Here is a 20,372-nt window from a genome sequence, read left to right as displayed (position 1 = left end):
CCATGTACAGTCAATTCTAGGTATTTTTTGCGGTAGTCATGTACCCTAAAGTTGCTGTGAATGCTGAATTACATAGAGATACTGAGCCATAAGTGACCTCTGGAATGACCAGCTGCAGAACCACCCAGCTGAGCCCAGCCAACCTACAGAATAAGAAATACCAAATTCTTGTTATTTTAACCCATGAAGTTTTGAGGTCATTTGTAATATAATAATAGAAAGCAGCAGCAAGGGAACACGGCAGCAAGTGCCAGGGACAACATGCTTGATGTACGTGAGGAGCTAGGAATTTGTACAGAAAAAAAACCCAAGGACATGCACTTAAGAACATACTTCGTCAAGCTTTTATAAATATCAACTTGTACATGACCGAATGCCACGTCCACTGGAGATCTTTCTATTCTGATTCAACATAAAACCCACTCTTTTCTACTACCCAGCTGTGAAACCTGATGGACACCTTTCACAGCTATTATTTCAAATAAGGAAGGCTTAACTTCCTGTGCAAGATTTTCAACTCCATCTTCCAGGGGTTCCACTGAAAAATGACTATATTGGTCACTGAAAAACCACCTGTGGCCTCACAAATTCCAGCCTCATCCACTCCCTTTAATCTGAAAAGACTGTATAGTGGTTCAGGTAGCTACACATCAGAAAGCCACGAAAAATATGAGATTCAGGAGTTCAAAAGAAAGTTCTCGAGTTAACAAAAACTGGACACAGTCTGTAACAAAATCTAGATACTTCCATGGGACAAGAGGAAGGCTAACCATAATAATGAATCAAGTACCTTTCCCAGAAAAATGAGCACATGTATGTTCACACAGAGGGACCCGGACACGTGGCCACATATGGCCACATACAATTACAAGGAATTCCAGGCCCACTAAAGCCAACTCTGTGCTTTCATCAGGGTACACAGCCCACATGACCATGCCCCTTCCCCCAACACCACCCCCTCTGAGCCACTACCATTGTGCTGCCCACCACATGGCTTTGCCTTATGCCCTTCTTTTAGTCTGGCAGGACCTCTCCAGTCTCCCTTCTCCCTTCAAGTCTGAGTTCATGTACTAACTGCTGTGTGAGGTCACCTTAAACACCACTTGCCCTTTCTCACTCAGAGCAGCCCTGTGATCCTTCATGAAAACTTTCAGGGACAGTGCCCACACCCCCTCACTGCATAGGTAGCCAATGCTGGGCTGGTTTCTCTACATGTGTCCCCACTGGTTGGGAGCACAGGAGGGCCTCCTCCAATACCTACACAGGTCAACGGTTTAACTGCGATGTGCCCTTCCCACAAGGAATGGTGGGACCTCAGCAGCACCTCTGTGTGCACTGGAGTTGGTCAGGTAAGATTTCTCTGGACTCTGTGAGACATGGCCTTAGAAAGGACTGAAGAGACCCTGCCCACGGCAGCAACATCCGAGGAAGACACCAGAAGCATGCTTTACCTTGGTCGGTTTTGGTTGCTGGCTTCCAGTTTTCAGCACTAATTACTGGCAGACAGACCTGCCCCTTTTCATCGATGTTCGGGTGATAGATCTTTGTTTTAAATGTGATCTTCGGTGGTTTGAATGGGTATTCTGCTGGAAAGTTGATTTCGATTCTGAAGGCCCCCTTATCATATGGAGGGTTGTCCTGCAGGGAACAAGAAAAGATCAAATGAACACGCTACAGCTCAAAAACCTGTCGCTGAGACAGAATTGGTTTGTTTACTTGAAAAACTAATTTATTTCAAGCAGTATGCCAACTGAAGCCTTGTCACCTTGAGGGCAACCAACAGTTGATCAGTATTTCTAGAGCAAGATGTCTGCTAAGTTCCAGAAAGCTCTGAGATTGATGGTGTGGTCACTTTATCTTTGTATCCTTAATAGACTTCGAGTAGTTTTAGGTTTACAGCAGCACCAAGAGGGAAGTCCAGGTATCCCTCACTTTCCAAAAGTTCAAGTGACGCCACTTTACTTTCAGGAAAGGCCTACATTAGTACCTGTTTTGCTAGCCAACAGAAAGAAATCTGAAGAGGATTTTCACTTTTACCAAAAAAGGCAAAAAAAAAAAAAAAAGGCAAACACACGTGTTTGTTTTGCTGCAATCCTTTACAGAGGCAGCACGCGCCCCAGGAGCGGCCAGAGTGGTGGCGCCGCACAGCGCCTTCCCTGGGAACTACACTCGGTGTCTCCGTGACAAGCTCTGAACTGTCTGTGAGCACCTGTGCTTTATCTGATTTTGTGTTATCTGTTAGCAAGATGTGTCCTAAAGTATCAGACAAGCCTAAGAGAAGTTATTTTTGGGGTCTGGGAACACTAAACATTTTTTCCATGTAAATTAATGGTAACTAACTGCTGCTTTGCTTTACACCATTTTGGCTTACACAAGGTTTCCTAGGAACGCTCTACTTTTGTTTGTGTGGTTTTTAAGATTTTATTCTTACGTAATCCCTTCACCCAATCTTGGGCTCAAACTCACAGCCCTGAGATCAGGAGTTGCAGGCTCCACTGACTGACCCAGCCAGGCGCCCCAGAATGCTCTACTTTTAGGATAGCAGGAGAAAGCTGAGCTGGGTTCCTGTATGTCCACTCCTCCACACACAGAGCCTCCCCAACTATCAACATCCCTCATAGAGTGGCTTGTTTGTTACAATCAATGAACCTACACTGACACCTCATTATCACCCACAGTCCAGTTACATTAGGGTTCACTCTTGGTATCATTCATTTTATGGTTTTGGTATGGTATCATACATTAGAGTTAGAATCCGACAGTATATATAGCCTTTACAGATGGCTTCTTTCACTTTGTAATATGCATTTAAGGTTCTGCCATGTTTTTTTCATGGCACAATAGCTCATTTCTTCTTAGCACTGAATATTTCATTGTCTGGATTTAGCACCACTTATTTTATCCATTCACCCACTGAAGGACATCTTGGTTGCTTCCAAGTTTGGCAACTATGAATAAAGCTGACTTACACATCTGTGTGCAGGTTTTTGTGTGGATACACCTTCCCAACTCCTCTGGGGAAATACCAAGCAGCATGATTCCTGGATTGTAGGTTAAGAGCATGTTTAGTTATTTTAAGACTTATTTATTTTATTTATTTATTTTTAAAGATTTTATTTATTTAGTTGTCAGAGAGAGAGAGCACAAGCAGGGGAAGCAGCAGAGAGAAAAGCAGGCTCCCTGCTGAGCAAGGAGCCCAATGTGGGGTCCAATCGCAGGACCTAGGGGTCATGACCTGAGCCGAAGGCAGATGCTTAACTGACTGAGCCACCCAGGCCTCCCAAGAGTATGTTTAAGTTTTGTTAAAAAAAAAAAAAAAAAATCAACTGTCTTCCGAAGTGGCTGCACTATTTTACATTTCCACCACCATTGAATGAGAGTTCCTCACTGAGCGACATCCTTCCCAGCATTTGTTGGAATGTTGTTTTTTTTTTTAAAGATTTCATTTATGAGAGAGAGAGGAGAGAGAGAGAGGATGAGCAGGGAAAGGGGCAGAGGGAGAGGGGAAGCAGACTCCCCGCTGAGCAGGAAGCCTGACATGGGGCTCATCCCAGGACTCCGGGATCATGACCTGAGCCGAAGGCAGATGGCAGCAGACCCGCTTAACTGACTGAGCCACCCAGGAGCCCTAGTGTTAGTGTTTTAGACTGCTGTCATTCTAATAGGTGTGTAGTGGTATCTTGTTGTTATTTTAATCTGCAATTCCCTAATAACAACATGATGTTGACTATTGATATGTTTATTTGCCATCTATATATTTATCTTCCTTGGTGAGATATCTGTTCAGATTTTTTGCCCATTTTATTAAATTTTTTGAAGATTTTATTTATTTACTTAAGAGAGAGAAAACATGAGCAGGGGGAAGGGCAGAGGGAGAGGCAGACTCCCCGCTGAGCAGGGAGCCTGATGTGGGACTTGATCCCAGAACCCTAGGATCATGACCTGAGCCGAAGGCAGACGCTTAACCGACTGCACCATCCAGGCACCCCTTTTTTGCCCATTTTAAAACAGACTCTTGGGGCACCTCGGTGGTGCCCCTCTGCCTCTGCCCCTCCTCCAGCTTGTGCTCTCTCGCTCTCGCTCTCTCTCAAATAAATAAAATCTTTAAAAATAAAATAAAAATATGGGGTGTCTGGGTGGCTCAGTCGTTAAGCGTCTGCCTTCTGCTCAGGTCATGATCCCAGTGTCCTGGGATCGAGCCCCGGGTCAGGCTCCCTGCTCAGCAGGAAGCCTGCTTCTCCCTCTCCCACTCCCCTTGCTTATGTTCCCTCTCTCGCTGTCTCTCTCTGTCAAATAAATAAGATCTTTAAAAACAAATAAACAAAAAATAAAAATCAAGTAAGAATTTTTTGTATATTTTTAGATAACAGCCCTTTATCAGATAGGTCTTTTGCAAATATCTCATCTTTTAAGAGTTGGGGGCGCCTGGGTGGTGCAGCTGGTTAAGTGTCCAACTCTTAGTTTTAGCTCAAATCATGATCTCAGAGTCGTTAAGACTGAGTTCCCTGTCAGGCTCCACACTCAGCACAGAGTCTGCTGGAGATTTTCTCTCCCCTCCACATCCCTAAAATAAATAAATAAATCTTAGAAAAAAAATAAATGAATCTAAAAAGACTAAAAAAAAAAAAGAAAGAAAGAAAAAGAAAATATGAAGAGTCACACTAGGGGTAAATAACAACCCAACCAAGACCACACTGAGTGCTGATAGGCCAAACAGGTGGCCAGGGCTCCAAATTCTGGCTAGTTTGGTCTCCTCAAAGTAAAGCCAGTATCCAGCTGGATGGCTAGACTCTGGGGAGCTGAGCTTGCCCCTAGCTGGTAGCTAGTCAGGGCCAGAACCATGTCCCACCTCCTTGTCCCTAGGATGGCTCGAAGATCTAGACCTCAGGGGCTGGACACCCTGGTGGGCCCAGAAGCCTCTGAGAGATGATGAGCCCCAGATAAAGAGCCCCAGCCTCTCCTCACCCTCCGTCTACCTTTGGGAAGTTGAGCAAACCCTTCATCTACTGCCTTTTCCTAGTACTCTGGCTCTCCTGCCATATCACACCCAACCCAAAGAAAGCTAGGCTTTTAAGAGTGCCCAGGAATGCTGTTGGCAGCCTCCACACCACAGCCCTTCCTCTTCAAGCCCCAGACCACCTGGGTATCCTCCAGCAAACACAGCTCCTCTGCTGGGAAACAAGGTTGGCATGCACCAGACATGTCCAAAGAAGGGAGGCATGGTGCAGGGGCTTTGAGGACAGGTAAAATTAGGGAATGCTGAAGGGTAAGAAAGGTCTTCCAGGCAGAGAAGACTGAAGACTAGGAGGTGGGGCTTGGAAGGAGCAATCTGGGGCAAGATGAGGCTGGGAGCAGCCAGTGTGGCTGAGGGGCTACATGGGGTCTTCCTAAGGAAAGGCTGGGGCCACGTTTAGGACTCTGAACTCCCCTCTGAGCAGTGGGATACCCTGTCAGATTAATCTGTGGGGAAGCTTGTGAGGAAGCTGGGAGACTCAGGGTCTGGAAGAAGGTGGAGATGTTAGCGAACAGTCCAGGCCAGGTGCCTATGTGGGGAGACAGCCCTGCACACACCTGGGAAAGGTTACAAGATCATTTTTTTTTTTTTTAAAGATTTTATTTATTTATTTGAGACAGAGAGAATGAGAGACAGCATGAGAGGGAGGAGGGTCAGAGGGAGAAGCAGACTCCCTGCCGAGCAGGGAGCCCGATGCGGGACTCGATCCCGGGACTCCAGGATTATGACCTGAGCCGAAGGCAGTCGCCCAACCAACTGAGCCACCCAGGCGCCCGTTACAAGATCATTTTTATCTCAACAAAAGGTTGGGGTAATTTTTATCCCAACAAAACCGTCCCTAATCCCTTCTTTAGGAACACAGAGTTCTCTAGAACACTGTCCAGAAGTTAAAGTGGCAGCAGACCCCTCCCAGGCCTTGTCCTGTGTGCCCACCCGGAGTTACTCACTACCAAGGACAGCTCAACTCACTGTTACAAATGTACAAATTTGTACAAATTACAAATGGGGGAACTCAGAGAAGACTGCTTTTGGTTTTGATTTTTGGTTTTTAGGGGTTTTGTTTTTGCTTTTGGTTTTTAAGAGGTTTAAATTTTCTAAGTAAAAATCACATTCACTTATACTGCTTGAGCCATGTAAAAAGAGCTTTCCTGTACAACTTTTGTTTGGCTGGTCATATCTGCCAGATTTATTCATTCACTGCCGCGGACTGATCAACCACCCTGTGCCTCACCTGATGCTGGGCCCTGTGCTAGGAGCTGGGAGACAAGAATGAGCCGGTTCCAGTTAGCAGTGCTAACCTCGGCTCTACCTCCTGCTCACTGGGCAAGCCGGGGACCTTCCTGAACAGCTGTGAAATGGGAGTGTAACTGCAGTCTGCCGTGATGAGGTTTGAGCTCATACAGTCCAACGTGCCTGGCACCTGGGCAAGAAGCTCAAGAAAAGTGGCTGTGTTGCTACCAGAAGCACGACAGGCTGAGCCTCTCACCACCACTTAGGTAACATGGCTAAGCTCACCTTAACTTCTCTGGGCCTCTGTCCTTGTCTGGGGCTCTGGGGATGACCAAAGGAGTGGCTCGGGCGTGTGCCAATCACACAGACTGTCCACCTGTCCCAGTGATTTTTGCTGAAGAAGGTGTACAAAAATTAAAACACAGGATATACCTTCTGGATAAAGGCCTAAAGCACTTGTGAATCTTTGACATTTCAGAGCTAAACTTATTCTGTGGAAGGTAGCTCAGAAACTCTAAGGGACCTTAATGAGAAAACATGTTTGTGTTGTAGAAAAGAATTATACAACTACCCAGGAATTTGCCTCACACCAAGATCAAGCTATTCTAGCATTTTTATCTTTATGCATGACCCTGATCAATGTTTTTTCTGTTATTCCTGCCTATATGGGTACCTTGCATTCCCTTTAGCTCATATTACTGTGTCAAGGAATGTTTTTATATGTAAAATTAATTTTTTTTTTTAAAGATTTTATTTATTTATTTGAAGAGAGAGACACAGTGAGAGAGGAAACACAAGCAGGGGGAGTGGCAGAGGGAGAAGCAGGCTTCCCGCCGAGCAGGGAGCCCGATGTGGGGCTCGATCCCAGGACCCTGGGATCACGACCTGAGCCGAAGGCAGACGCTTAACGACTGAGCCACCCAGGCGCCCCAGTAAAATTAATTTCTTCTAATAATTTTACATGCTCTCAATTAGTGCACAGCCTTGAAATTTTATTTCTCTCTCTCCTGAAGACGCTACAGGTGATTAGCCAAACATGTATCCACTCTCCCTTTATATATGTGACTGATTTTTGTTTTTGTTTTTTTTTTTTTAAAGATTTTATCTATTTATTTGACAGAGAGAGACACAGCGAGAGAAGGAACACAAGCAGGGGGAGTGGGAGAGGGAGAAGCAGGCTTCCCGCGGAGCAGGGAGCCCGATGCGGGGCTTGATCCCAGGACCCTGGGATCATGACCTGAGCCGAAGGCAGACGCTTAAAGACGCTTAACGACTGAGCCACCCAGGCGCCCCAAGTGACTGGTTTTAAAGTGTTCATTGTTTATTTTGTAAACAGTAGAGTTGAGGAAAAAAGGAAGAAGAAAAATAACTTTTTTGCTAACAATCCACTTTTCTGCATTTGCTTCTAGTCATGATACACATGCACGTAAAGAAGATTCGACCACTCTTTCCCAAGGACTTACTACATGCTAGCTGCTTTTCTGTCTTATCTCCAGTTCACCGCCCCCGCCCCCCGACGGCAACCTCAAGCAGATGCTGTCATCACCCACATCTGTAAACGAGGTAAGTGAGATGGAAGTTAAGCAATCAGCTGAAGAACCTAACTAGACTTCCTCTCCTGTAACACAACTCACTGCACGTGCAGGAATCCATCTGGGCCGATCCTCGTCACCTCTGTGGGACCTGCGGGCCAGGGGCACTGATGAGAATGTGCCATTGCTCACGCTGCTTGCTGTGCCGTGAGTCACTGTCTCTGTCTGTCTCTGTACGAGAAGTCTTGTGTCTCCTGCCGACATCCAATAAGCTGTGGCAGGCTACCTTGTTAGCTTGCAAGTAGGGTAAAAACTTCAGATCCTTCACAGTTCTTGACCCCAGCTTTGCAAGGCACAAAGCCATTCTGCAGCAACTAAGACCACGAGGAAACTCCTCCACACATGGCACCAAACCACCCGGGGCTTTTTACCCACGTGTCCTACTCCTAACCCTGTGGCCAAACCTAATCTTTCCTTCCCAGGGCAACCCTCTAAGAATCCCAAAATTCCACTGCATTTTATGTCTTCCCTTCCGTGAATGAAGACCGACTCCTTCAATTATCCACAGAAGTCACAGTTTGTGTCACCGCCGCGCCTGCTTTCTCTGTGATGCAGTGAGGACACCACACAGCTCTCTGGCAGCGAGAGGAAGTCAGGCCAATCCTCCCACTCCCTGACATGGACTGCTGCCACATGGCATGTCCCCACAGTGTGTGCACAGCTAACTGTCTGACACCACATGCAGGACTCATGGCTGACTTGATATGAACAGGAGGTCCTGGTTTAGATCTAATGAACACACTGTCCCTTCTTCAAGTGTCAGAGGGACTAAAGGCCCTGGGCATTGCATCCACTTCTGTCCACTTTGGTGACGACCCCTCAGCAGCATCTTTTCCCCATGCTTCACCCAGTAAGTTAACAAAGCCCGAGATTCACTACCACTAGTATGCCAAGCCCAGACCTGCCCTGCTGGCTGCCTGTCCCCCACAGTTGAGCTGTTTTGTTAAAGGGGAGCTTTCTATGCTCTCAAGCCTTCAGGGTCCACTCTAGAATCTTGTCAAAAGCTGAGACAAGCTCACGGGTCTTCTGAACACAGACGATGTCTTCTTACCCTTTGTAAATTGTCAAGTATTTATTCTTTCGTATCTATTCTGAAAATGCGCTTTCTGGTTGCCTGAATCACAAAGTCTGCTCGATCAGTAGGTTCATTTTGCACTAATATTGCTTTCTGAAAAGGAGTCGTTTGTACTATTTCCAGCAGTTTGGTTTATAGGGCTCTTCACAGTATAGGTCTTTGTCAGTGAATACCCAATGTTACAGAATTCCATCATACTGAAAGTATTAGTGTGAGTAAGTATTTTTGGAACTGGTTTTCCAGTCTCTAGTGACCAAACTACCCTCTGAATTATATCTGAATTTAAAAATCACAATCTCGGGGTGCCTGGGTGGCTTAGTCGTTAAGTGTCTGCCTTCGGCTCAGGTCATGATCTCGGGGTCCTGGGACTGAGCCCCGCATCAGGCTCCCTGCTCAGCAGGAAGCCTGCTTCTCCCTCTCCCACTCCCCCTGCTTGTGTTCCCTCTCTTGCTGTCTGTCAAAATAAATAAAAATCTTTAAAAAAATAAAAATCACAATTTCCATGAACTGAATTCAATAAGGAACTTCTCCTCTGAATTCATATGTACCTCTCATAACACAATCCACTTTCCCCCCAAGAATGGAAGTAGCTAACATTTGTACCCAAAAAAGTGTATTAAATATTCCATCCTCCAGGAAAACAGCTGTTAGTCCCCTGCTGCATATGGCCCTAGTATGTTCTCTATGCATATACAGTGTAAACAAAGGCGTTTTATTCTGGACATCTGTACATATTACTTACAAGTAGTTATAAAACTGGAATCATACTGTCTATATTCTTTTGTACTTCTGTTCATGTCGCTATACACTGTCTTCCACTCTGCAATCCAGATGTTTCCCACTTCTGTTAGGCCACAGTACCTTGCAGGTAGAGCCACACTCCATGTTAAAGAGGCCATGGAGGGCAGTGCCCCTGTGGCTTTTGTCCACAAAGCCTGTGCCTGGCTTGGACAGGAGCTCAGCAGTTCCCACCAACATGGAGGGATGCTCTTCCCCCAAAACATCCCCAGTGTAATCTGAGGTTGGTGACAAACTTATGTTTTATGTATGGCTCCCCTCATTTGGCTTCAACCATTACAGCTACAGGAAGGCAGAAGGGAAAAGCTGCAGGAGAATCAGCAGGACTTGGCTCCACCTCCGCCCAGAGAGGTGATGCAGAAAGAAGGAAGGGGTCTGGCAGGTGAGGACTGATGGTGAAATGGGCTGTAAGGTGAGTAAGGAAAGGAAGGTGAGAGACTGGAACTACAAATGTACCAACAAAAAGGTCAAAGAAGGAAACCAAAGCTTCAAATGTGCTGCCGGAGGCCAGGGTGGAGTTGAGACAAATCTTCCTTCTTCCTTGACACAAAAAATAACCCAGCACTGAAGGAGCTTTTATACTGTGCCCGGGACAGTGCCAAATACTTTTAATCAAGAACAGTACACCAATCACCAGAGGGCAACGGAAGAAAAAAGGAAGGAGCGGGTAGGCCTGTGTCACAGATATCCAAACATCCTACTGCTTTGGCAAGTTTTTGGGTTTTCTTACAAGTGGGGGGAAAAAAGGTTTTTTATTTATTTTTTATTAATACTTAAAAAAAATTTTTTTTAAAGATTTTATTTATTTGACAGACAGAAACACAGCAAGAAAGGGAACACAAGCAGGGGGAGTGGGAAAGGGAGAAGAAGGCTTCCTGGCCGAGCAGGGGGCCCGATGTGGGGGCTCGATCCCAGGACCCTGGGATCATGACCTGAGCCAAAGGCAGACGCTTAACGACTGAGCCACCCAGGCGCCCCCAAAAAAGTTTTTTAATTGAGGCAAAATTCACGTAACATACAATTAACTTTTTTTTGGCACATATGATTCAGTGGTATTTAGTGAATTCATAATGTTGTACAGCTCCCTCTCTCTAATTTCAAGACTTTCTTTGCCTTCAAACACTCTGTATCCATTAAGTAACAGAAAATGGAGGCAATAAAACTTTGTTCAATCAATTACATTTTTGCTTCAGTGAAGGCTGAGGGAGCTTGGCCAGAGGTGGCTAACTTCTCCCAGGAGGGAGAGGAGAGATGCTCAAGGCTGAAGGAGGGGCCCTCAGGTAGAGGGCAGGCAAACCAAGAAAGCACACACGTCGCTTTCTATAATCCGGCCTCTAGAGTTGCTAAAATGACATTCGGTGCTATCAGACAGAAATCTGTGTTTGTTGTAGAAAAAGTGGGAAAACACGCTACCCTCATCTCTCCTCCCTGGCAGAGAACTGAGGCCAGCACCCTGGCAGATGGCACTCCTGCCCCTTTCCTTCTAGGTGAACACATCAGCGCGCACTCTCTCACACACCGGGGAGTTGTGCGCATGGTGCCATAACCACCTTTATTTTTATCACCGTGCAGTTTGCTGCTGACATTACCCTCATCACCCATGCACACTTATCTCCTCAATCTTCATAATGGTCTGGATGTACCACAATTTCTTTACCACCACCCCACTACAGGGCTGAACTCCACTTCATTTGTAAAGATGAAATCAAGAGTATCATGAGTGTCCATGGGAGTGGTAAAGACCCAGCATACTTTTTTAATAAAAAACAAAGCTACCATGCATTCCTGAGAGCACTGATCAACTCCCCTGGTTGAAAAGCAGAAAAGCGGGGCTGGCAAGGCTGTAGGGAACCATGAGGACACGGTGGAAGCACCCACTCTTGGGAAGCCACAAGATCAACGATGATATTTCTTCCCTTTTTTTTTAAAGATTTACTTATTTATTTTGGAAAGGGAGAGAGAGGGCATGAGTGGGGGAGGGGGCGGAGGGAGAGAATCCCCTCTGAGCAGGGAGCCCCTTGTAGGGCTCAATCCCATGACCCTGAGATCATGACCTGAGCAGAAACCAAGAGTCGGACACTTAACCGACTGAGCCACCCCAGCGCCCTGATGATGTTTTCATACAAGGAAGAAGCCTGGTTTCATCTAAGAGAAGGAAAGTGGTGGCAAGGAACCTTGCTGTTCTGGTGGGCTCCTTCCGGTGTTCTGATAGTTGCATTTTGATCACCTGTCTTCCCCAACTAGTCCAGGAGATACCTGAGAGCAGGGATCCAAGGCAGCCTCAGAAGTGAGCCTCAAATGTTTGCTAACTGAACTGCTAAACCAGCAGATTCTCTTGATTATAAAACCATCAATGCAGGTTTATGTTATTCTTTCGAATATGGCCAGGAATGTCGGCTCTCAGAATAATGGTTTAACATACCTGAAAAACAATGACCCCAGAAGCTTGTACACTGAAAACATTTCCACATCTCTGGATATCCCAGGCACCAGTCACAGCTTAGAGTGGCTAATAAAGGAGGAAGTATGAGGACCTCACAGCCAATCTAGGAGGAGGGAGTCAATTCCAGGTCCTTCACATGGAAATAAAACAAGTTCTTGTTAGGAAAGAAAAACTGAGGGGCGTCTGGGTGGCTCAGTTGGTTAAGCATTTGCCTTTTGGCTCAGGTCATGATCTCTGGTCCTGGGATCGAGTCCCGCATCAGGCTCCCTGCTCTGTGGGGAGCCTGCTTCTCCCCCCACTCCCCGCTGCTCCCCCTGCTTGTGTGCTCTCTCTCTCTCAAATCTTTAAAAAAAAAAAAAGAAAGAAAAAGAAAAACTGGTATTATTGCTTTTTTAAAAACCAAAGCTAATTACAACTGAATTTAAAAAAAATAAAAACACACAGGCCCAAATAACCCAATTTTAAAAATGGGCAAGGTAACCTGAACAGACATTTCTCCAAAAAAGGTATACAAATGTCCAACAAGCACAGGAAAATATGTTCCACATTATTAGCCATCAGGGAAGTGCAAATCAAAACCACAATGGGATACTACTCTGCACCTACTAGGAAGGCTGTAATTAAAAGGACAGACAATAGCAAGTGTTGACAAGGATATGAGGAATTAGAGCCCTTATATTCTGCTGGTAGAAATGTAAGTGGTGCAGCCACTGTGGAAACGGTCTGGCGATTCCTCAAATGGTTACCCCAAAGAAATGAAAATGTATGTCCACATAAAAACCTGTATGTGAATGTTCACACCAGCACTATTTTTAACAGCCAAAAACTGGAAACAATCCAAATATCCATCAACTGATGAATGGATAAGTAAACAGAATATAACCATTATAATGGAACGTTATTTGGTAGTAAGAGGAATGAATTACTGACACACGCTACAACATGGATGAACCCTGAAAGTATTATGCTAAGGAAAGAAGCCAGACACAAAAGGTCATATATTGAATGATTCCATTTATATGAAACATGCAAAATAGCTAAATCTACAGAGACAAAGTACATTTTTGGTTGCCTAGGGGGATGAGGGTGATAGCTATGGATGGGGGTGGTTCTTTTGGGAATAAAGAAAAATGTTCCAGAATTGTGGTTATATTAAAGAGGGCACATACTGAATGGAGCACTGGGTGTTATGCACAAACAATGAATCATGGAACACTACATCAAAAACTAATGATGTAATGTATGGTGATTAACATAATAAAATAAAATTAAAATTGTGGTTATAGTTGCACAACTCTGTGCATATACTAAAATCCACTGAATTGTACACTTTATTTTTCTAAAAGATTTTATTTATTTGAGAGAGAAAGTGAGAGAGAGAGCACAAGCAGGCTCCCCGCTGAGCAGGGAACCTGACATGGGGCTCTATCCCAGGACCCTGGGATTGTGACCTGAGTCAAAGGCAGGTGTTTAACTGACTGAGCCACCCAGGTGCCCCTGAACTGTACACTTTAAAAGGATGAAATGCATGGTTTGTGAATCTCAATAAAACTTTTAAAAAAATCGGGGCGCTTGGGTGGCTCGGTTGAGCATCCGACTCTTGGTTTTGGCTCAGGTCATGATCTCAGGGTCATGAGATCAAGCCCACATCAAGCTCTGCACTCGGCAGGGAATGTGCTTGGGATTCTCTCTCCCTCTGCCTCCTCCCCCTGGCTCATGCAAGTGTGCGCACTCACTCATGCACTCTTGCTCTCTCTGCTTCAAATTAATTAATTAATTAATTTAAAAAAATCAAAGCTAACACAGAAATAGTAGTTCTCAACTAGGGGTAGTGTTGTTCCTCCCTCACTGGTTTAGAAATGCCAGGGTAGGGGGGCAGCGCCTGGGAGGCTCAGGTCATAATCTCAGGGTCCTGGGATCAAGCCCCTTGTTGGGCTCCCTGCTCAGTGGGGAGTCTGCTTCTCCCTCTGCCTCCCCCACCCTGCCTGCTAGTGCTCTCTCCATCTCTCTCAAATAAATAGAATCTTAAAAAGAGAGAGAGAGAGGGGCGCCTAGGTGGCTCAGTTGGTTAAGCGGCTGCCTTCAGCTCGGGTCATGATCCCAGGGTCCTAGGATCGAGCTCCACATCGGGATCCCTGCTCAGTGGGGAGCCTGCTCTCCCCCTGCTTGTGCTCTCTCTGTCAAATAAATAAAATCTTAAAAAAAAAAAAAAAAAAGAGAGAGAGAGAAAAGAGAAATGCCTGAGGGTGTCCTTACATTGTTCCAATGACAAAGCTGGCTGTTGGCACCTCCTGGACAAGAAACAGGGACAATCTTACATAAATAATCCACAGGCACACACCAAATTGCAGTTTACAATGCAATCGCATTGAGAAATACTGCTTTTGGATAACTACAAGTTCAATTTACAAACTGGGAGGTGCCTACTATGTGTGACACATAGTGCTAGGGACAGGAAGTGGAAGGGAAACTGATACAGGCTTCCACCTGACCCAGAACTTGTTGAGACAGATATCCATACCACAGTAAAGCAAAAGTCACACTGTGAGGAGTGCCCAAATCGACAGAGCAAAATGATGTGGGCCAGCTCACAGCAGACCCCAACAGGCTGTCAGCCAACAGGCATTCCCCCATTTCTTTGCAGGCAAAACCCCAGTTTTGTATGTGGTCATGCTGCTCCCTCACTGTGATCCAGGGGTAAGTCCTGACTGGTCTAAACCTGTCCAACAAAGCAGCCACTAGTTGCTAGTGGCTACTGCACACTTGAAATGTGACTCTTCTGGGGTGCCTGGGTGGCTCAGTTGGTTAACCATCAGACTCTTGATCTCAGCTTAGGTCTTGATCTCAAGGTCAGGAGTTCAAGCCCCACAATGGGCTCCATGCCCAGTGTGGAGCCTAAAGAAAGAAAGAAATGGGCAGCAGCTCTTTCCACCCATGGGTCCTGTCCCTGTGGCTTTAATAAAATTACCTTTTTACATGAAAGAAAGAAAGAAAGGAAGGAAGGAAGGAAAGAAGGAAAGAAAGGAAAGGAGGGAAGGAAGGAAAGAAAGAAAGAAAGAAAGAAAGAAAGTGACTCCTCTGAGTTGGGATGTGCTATGAGTGCAAAATACCACCTGGATTTCAGAGACCTTGTACAAAAAAAGAATTTAAAATATTTCAGTAATAATGATTGGTATTATGTGTTAAGAAATATTTTTAATATAACGCATTATGTAAACTATTTTATCAAAATGAACTCCAAAATGAATTTTTAAATTTTTAATGGGACTACTAGAAAATTTAAAAGTACAGCTGTGATTCACAGGATATCCCTATTGGACAACACTATCCACTGTGGGACTTTCCTACCTCAGCCAGTGATAGACGGGGGTGGGCTTGGGGCAGGAGTAAGCCATGTGTCCTGGTTCTGGATAATGACATGTGGGGGCCTGTCGGCAGCTTCTGGGATGGGATGAGTGTTTTGTTCTTGGTCACACCAAACTACACATATGATAAAACTACATAGACATAAACACACACATATTAAAACTGGAGAAATCGAGTAAGGTCAGTGGACTGTATCGCTGTTAAGTTTCTGGTTATGATACTCTGCTATGGATATGCAACGGGTGAAAGGTACTGCCGATCTCTATTACTGTAATTGCGTAAGGATCTACGATTATCTCAAAATAAACCATTCAAAGAAACAGAAAAGAAGTGAAGGGAAGAGAAGGTCCTCTTTCTACCCTGGCCACGGTGGGCCCTGCAGCTGACTCTAGTACTTCAGCAGCTATGTGATGACTGAGTGAAAGCCAGGCTGAAAAGAATCAAGAACAGGAGAAGAGGGACAGGCCGAACTTAGGTCCCTGCTCACATCACTGAGCTGCTGGATTAAGCCCAGAGCATGCACCATAGGACTTCCTTTTTTTTTTTTTTTTAAGATTTTATTTATTTATTTGAGAGAGAGAGAATGAGAGACAGAGAGCATGAGAGGGAGGAGGGTCAGAGGGAGAAGCAGACTCCCCGCTGAGCAGGGAACCCGATGCGGGACTTGATCCCGGGACTCCAGGATCATGACCTGAGCCGAAGGCAGTCGCTTAACCAACTGAGCCACCCAGGCGCCCGCACCATAGGACTTTCTGTCAGCAGCAGTAACTTTCCCTTTTTGAAGCAAAGCTAAGTTGGAGGTTTCCTTACTTGCAGTAAAAAGTGACCTCACCAGTATGAATGGTGACTGGAGAGAAAACAGAAGGGTGTGATTCACTGAGACCAGAGGATGGGGAGTTTCAGAGAAGACTCAGGAGGAAGAGGATGGGTGCCTTAAGTAGAAGAGGTATGCGTGGCTTCCTGAGCAGGAAGAGGTGTGATGTTCCTGAGAAAATGTGATGCCTCTCCTTGAAGGTTAACAGGAATTTAACTCAACAATTAGTTTTGAGTACCCTAGCCACAGTCCAACTTAGAGTCACCTGGTGGAGGGTACTGACCTGCAGCCCACAAGACAAGGGAGCAAAGCTGTTCAAAAGAGGCTGGTATCCAGCCCAGGTCGGGGAGATGTGATGATGAGCCTGGAGGTGCTGCAAAGAACTTCTGAACTGGAAAAGCCTGCACAGAGACAAAAATACTTCCAGTTTTTGAAAGAGGGCATTATCAGTGCAACTCATGCCCATCCTCAAAACTATTCTGGAGTGGTTCACCAGAACCTGGTGTGGGTGGACACTGAAAGGAGAGCAGTGTGCCCCAGGAGCCAGCATGGAGGCCAGGGAAACTGCCACGTTAGAGAGACTCTACTTCCTCTCCCACCAGCTGGCATGGGAAAAGAACAAGGAAGTACAAGGCCTCTCTCCAGGGCCTTCATTTCATTTTAAAAACAATTCTTGAGGCAGCCTTTGATATACAAGGCCTCAGGGATACAAAGATGACTCACAAGTCTGTGGTTCTGAAGCCCAAAGGCAAAGACATCCAGGGCAGCTGACTGGAGCATTAACCACAACATTAGCTGACGTAAACACTTGCTCTGCGCCAGGCGCAGGAGCGCTGCTGTCAACTTATTTAGTCCCCTGCCTGCTGTGAGAGGCAGGCACTTACTAGCTCCATTTTACAAATGAGCAACTGAGGCACAGATAGTCTGAAGGAAGACTTACTGTCACTGTTGGAATGTTTCCATCTGTGCATGTCTTACCTTTCTCAATAAAAGGTAAAACTAGTAGCAGCACCATCACAAGTTCAGGGTGACAATGACAGGGGACAGGAGTAGCCCAGGCAAGGAAGGAACTCAAGATGGAATGAATTCCGGGGGCACCTGAGCGACTCAGTCGGTTAAGCATCCGACTCATGGTTTCAGCTCAGGTCGTGATCTCCAGGTCATGAGATCAGGCCCCGTGTCGGGCTCCATGCTCAGTGCAGTCTGTTTGTCCCTCTCCCTCTGCTCCTCCCCCCATTCTTTCTCTCTCCCTCTCTCTAATAAAATCTTAGGGGAAAAAAAAGATGGAATGAACTCCTGCCTTAAAGAACAAAGCACTCAAATCACAAAATTAGAAAAGGACAAAGAGAAAACACCAAGGAAAATAGAAGACATCATAACATAAAAGCAGAAATTACCAGAAAAGCAAAAATTAGCTACTCACAACACAGGAAAAGAATGAAATTTCTACTTCATAATACATGAAGCCCACATGACCCTTTTACCCAAATCCACCAGCACACAGAAAACACAATCCAATCTCACATATGAACACAGAGGCAAAAACACTAAAGACCAGTAAACTTAATACAACGGATTATTTTATTTTTTTTACTCTATTCTAATTTTTTTTAAAAGCATTTTGAAGATCTATTTATTTATTTTAGAGAGACAGTGTGTGTGCGCCCAAGCAGGGGAGAGGGGCAGAGGGAGAAGGAGAGAAGCAGACCCCCTGATGAGCAGAGCCCCACGCAGGGCTCAATCCCATGGCCCAAGATCACAACCTGAGCCAAAATCAAGAGCCAACGCTCAAACGACTGAGCCATCCAGGTGTACCTACAATGAAATATTTTAAAAATAGTCCATGATGAAGGAGGGGTTAATCCAGAAAGGGAAGAGAGGTTTAATTAACAGGCCACTTTGTAAACCCATATCATAAAATTTAATTGACAGTAATACGGCCTTTAATAAAATCCACGGATTCCTGTTTTTTATTTTATTTTTATTTCCTGATTAAAATTTTAAAATTTAGAGAGCACTGGGCACCTGGGTGGCTCAGTTGGTTAAGCGACTGCCTTCCGCTCAGGTCATGATCCTGGGGTCCTGGGATCAAGTCCCACACTGGGCTCCCGGCTCAGCGGGGAGCCTGCTTCTCCCTCTAACCCTCTCCCCTCTCATGCTGTTTCTCTCTCGCTCGCTAATAAATAAATAAAATCTTTAAAAATAAATAAATAAAATTTAGAGAGCAACATCAGCAAAATGGCAAAGCAAGCAGCTCCAAACTCCCATCCACAGAAACATAAAACAAAACAAAACAAAGAAACAAAAAACCCCCCCACACAGAAACTGTCAGAACCAACTTTGTATGAACTCTCGAAAACAGTCCAAGGTTTACAGCAACCGAATGAATGCAGAACCAAGAAAAGGGCAACTGAAACTGGCGGGAAAGCTTTGTGGCAATTTTTCTCGCTCTTACTCCACCCCTCCCTGGCTAGACAGCAGACAGTCTTACAGATGGCAGCCTCTAGTTCCAGTGTGGGGCCCTGGTCTCTGGTTCCAGAGGGAGCAGAACAGATCTTACTTGCAAATTACTGTGTCTCTGTTCTAACCTGTCTTAGGGCTACCTGAGGGGCTGACACACAAGGCGCCTATCTTTGTTTTGCCTAACTCAGAATCCACACAAGGGTGGAAAATCGCTGGCACTGCTCAAAAACACTGTAAGGCAAAGAAAAGCCCACAGCCACCTGGAGCAAAGATAATGACTGAGACATACAATAGACTTCCTAAAGCAAAAGAGGAAAAGCCAGGGAGAAACCTGGGGAAATTAGGGCATTCAAATGTGCCCAGGTATACTGGGGAATTGAGAAAGCCATGCATATGCCTAGGACAGGCTACATGCTCAGCAAAGTCCTGAGAAGATCTGAAACTTTGACCACTGGCTAACTGTAGCTTCAATGCAAGCAACAAGTAAAGGCTTTGGGAGAATTGCAACTGACCTGGCTACATGTTAAAGTAGTACCCCAGCATGGAGCCAGTCTGCATAGACTGACAGAGACTCTTTTTAAAAAAAAAAATTTTTTTTAAAGCTTTTGACATTCAAGGAAATTTCAGCCCAACCATTGGTAGGACACAAGTGAAACCTTCAACAATCAAGAACAAACCCCAGGGCGCCTGGCTGGCTAAGTCAATAAAAAATGTGACTGCTGATCTTGGGGTTATGAGTTCAAGCCCTACCTTGGCTGTAGAGATTACTTAAAAAACAAAACAAAAAACTCCCCTGGGCAAAGGGGAGAATCTGATTCCACATTATAATATTCAAATGTCCAATTTTCAACAACAACAACAAAAATCACAAAGTACACAGAGAAAAGGAGAGGTGCCTGGCTGGTTAGGTCCATAGAGCATGCGATCCTGGGGTTGAAAATTCAAACCCCACGTTGGGTGTAGAGATTACATAAAAAAATAAATAAGTAAGTAAAATAAAATAAAATCTTGGGGCGGGGGCGCGCCTGGGTGGCTCAGTTGGTTAAGCGGCTGCCTTCGGCTCGGGTCATGATCCCAGGGTCCTGGGATTGAGCCCCGCATCGGGCTCCCTCCTCAGGGGGAAGCCTGCTTCTCCCACTCCCCCTGCTTGTGTTCCCTCTCTCGCTGTCTCTCTGTAAAATAAATAAATAATTAAAAAAAAAAATCTGGGAGAATCATCACTTTCCCTAAAAGAAAGAGAAACGGGAGTCCAACAGGCTAAATGAAAGGACAGTAACTTAAAGCCATATGAAGAAATAAAGAACAATAATAAATTTAACTACACAGAAAAACATAAAAGCTAGTATTATAGATTAATGTACTTTGAGTTTTTTTGTTGTTTTTTTTTTAAAGATTTTATTTATTTATTTGACAGAGACAGAGATAGCGAGAGCAGGAACACAAGCAGTGGGAGGGGGAGAGGGAGAAGCAGGCTTCCCCCCGAGGAGGGAGCCCGATGTGGGACTCGATCCCAGGACCCTGGGATCATGACCTGAGCCGAAGGCAGACGCTTAACGACTGAGCCACCCAGGCGCCCC

General features: G+C 45.3%; 1 protein-coding gene across 4 annotated transcripts in view; it reads right to left on the bottom strand.

Moving 5' to 3' along the window:
• Nucleotides 1-20,372, bottom strand: part of UBE2L3 (ubiquitin conjugating enzyme E2 L3) — a 50,654-nt gene that overhangs the window by 5,469 nt on the left and 24,813 nt on the right. For 3 of the 4 annotated variants that reach the window (XM_006743587.3, XM_031039436.2, XM_081801700.1), the window contains one exon: nt 1,452-1,638. In XM_006743587.3, coding sequence (XP_006743650.2) covers nt 1,452-1,638 — 187 coding nt within the window. Of the gene's footprint in view, nt 1-1,451; nt 1,639-6,529; nt 6,639-12,131; nt 12,283-20,372 lie in introns of all 4 variants that reach the window. The other variant, XM_031039435.2, reaches the window with a different exon arrangement.

The sequence above is a fragment of the Leptonychotes weddellii genome, chromosome 13, assembly GCF_054177405.1.
Source record: "Leptonychotes weddellii isolate Sample4059 chromosome 13, ASM5417740v2, whole genome shotgun sequence".
NCBI lineage: Eukaryota > Metazoa > Chordata > Mammalia > Carnivora > Phocidae > Leptonychotes > Leptonychotes weddellii.
The sequence above is the reverse complement of the archived record's forward strand: the minus strand, read 5'-3'. Positions and strand labels throughout refer to the sequence as shown.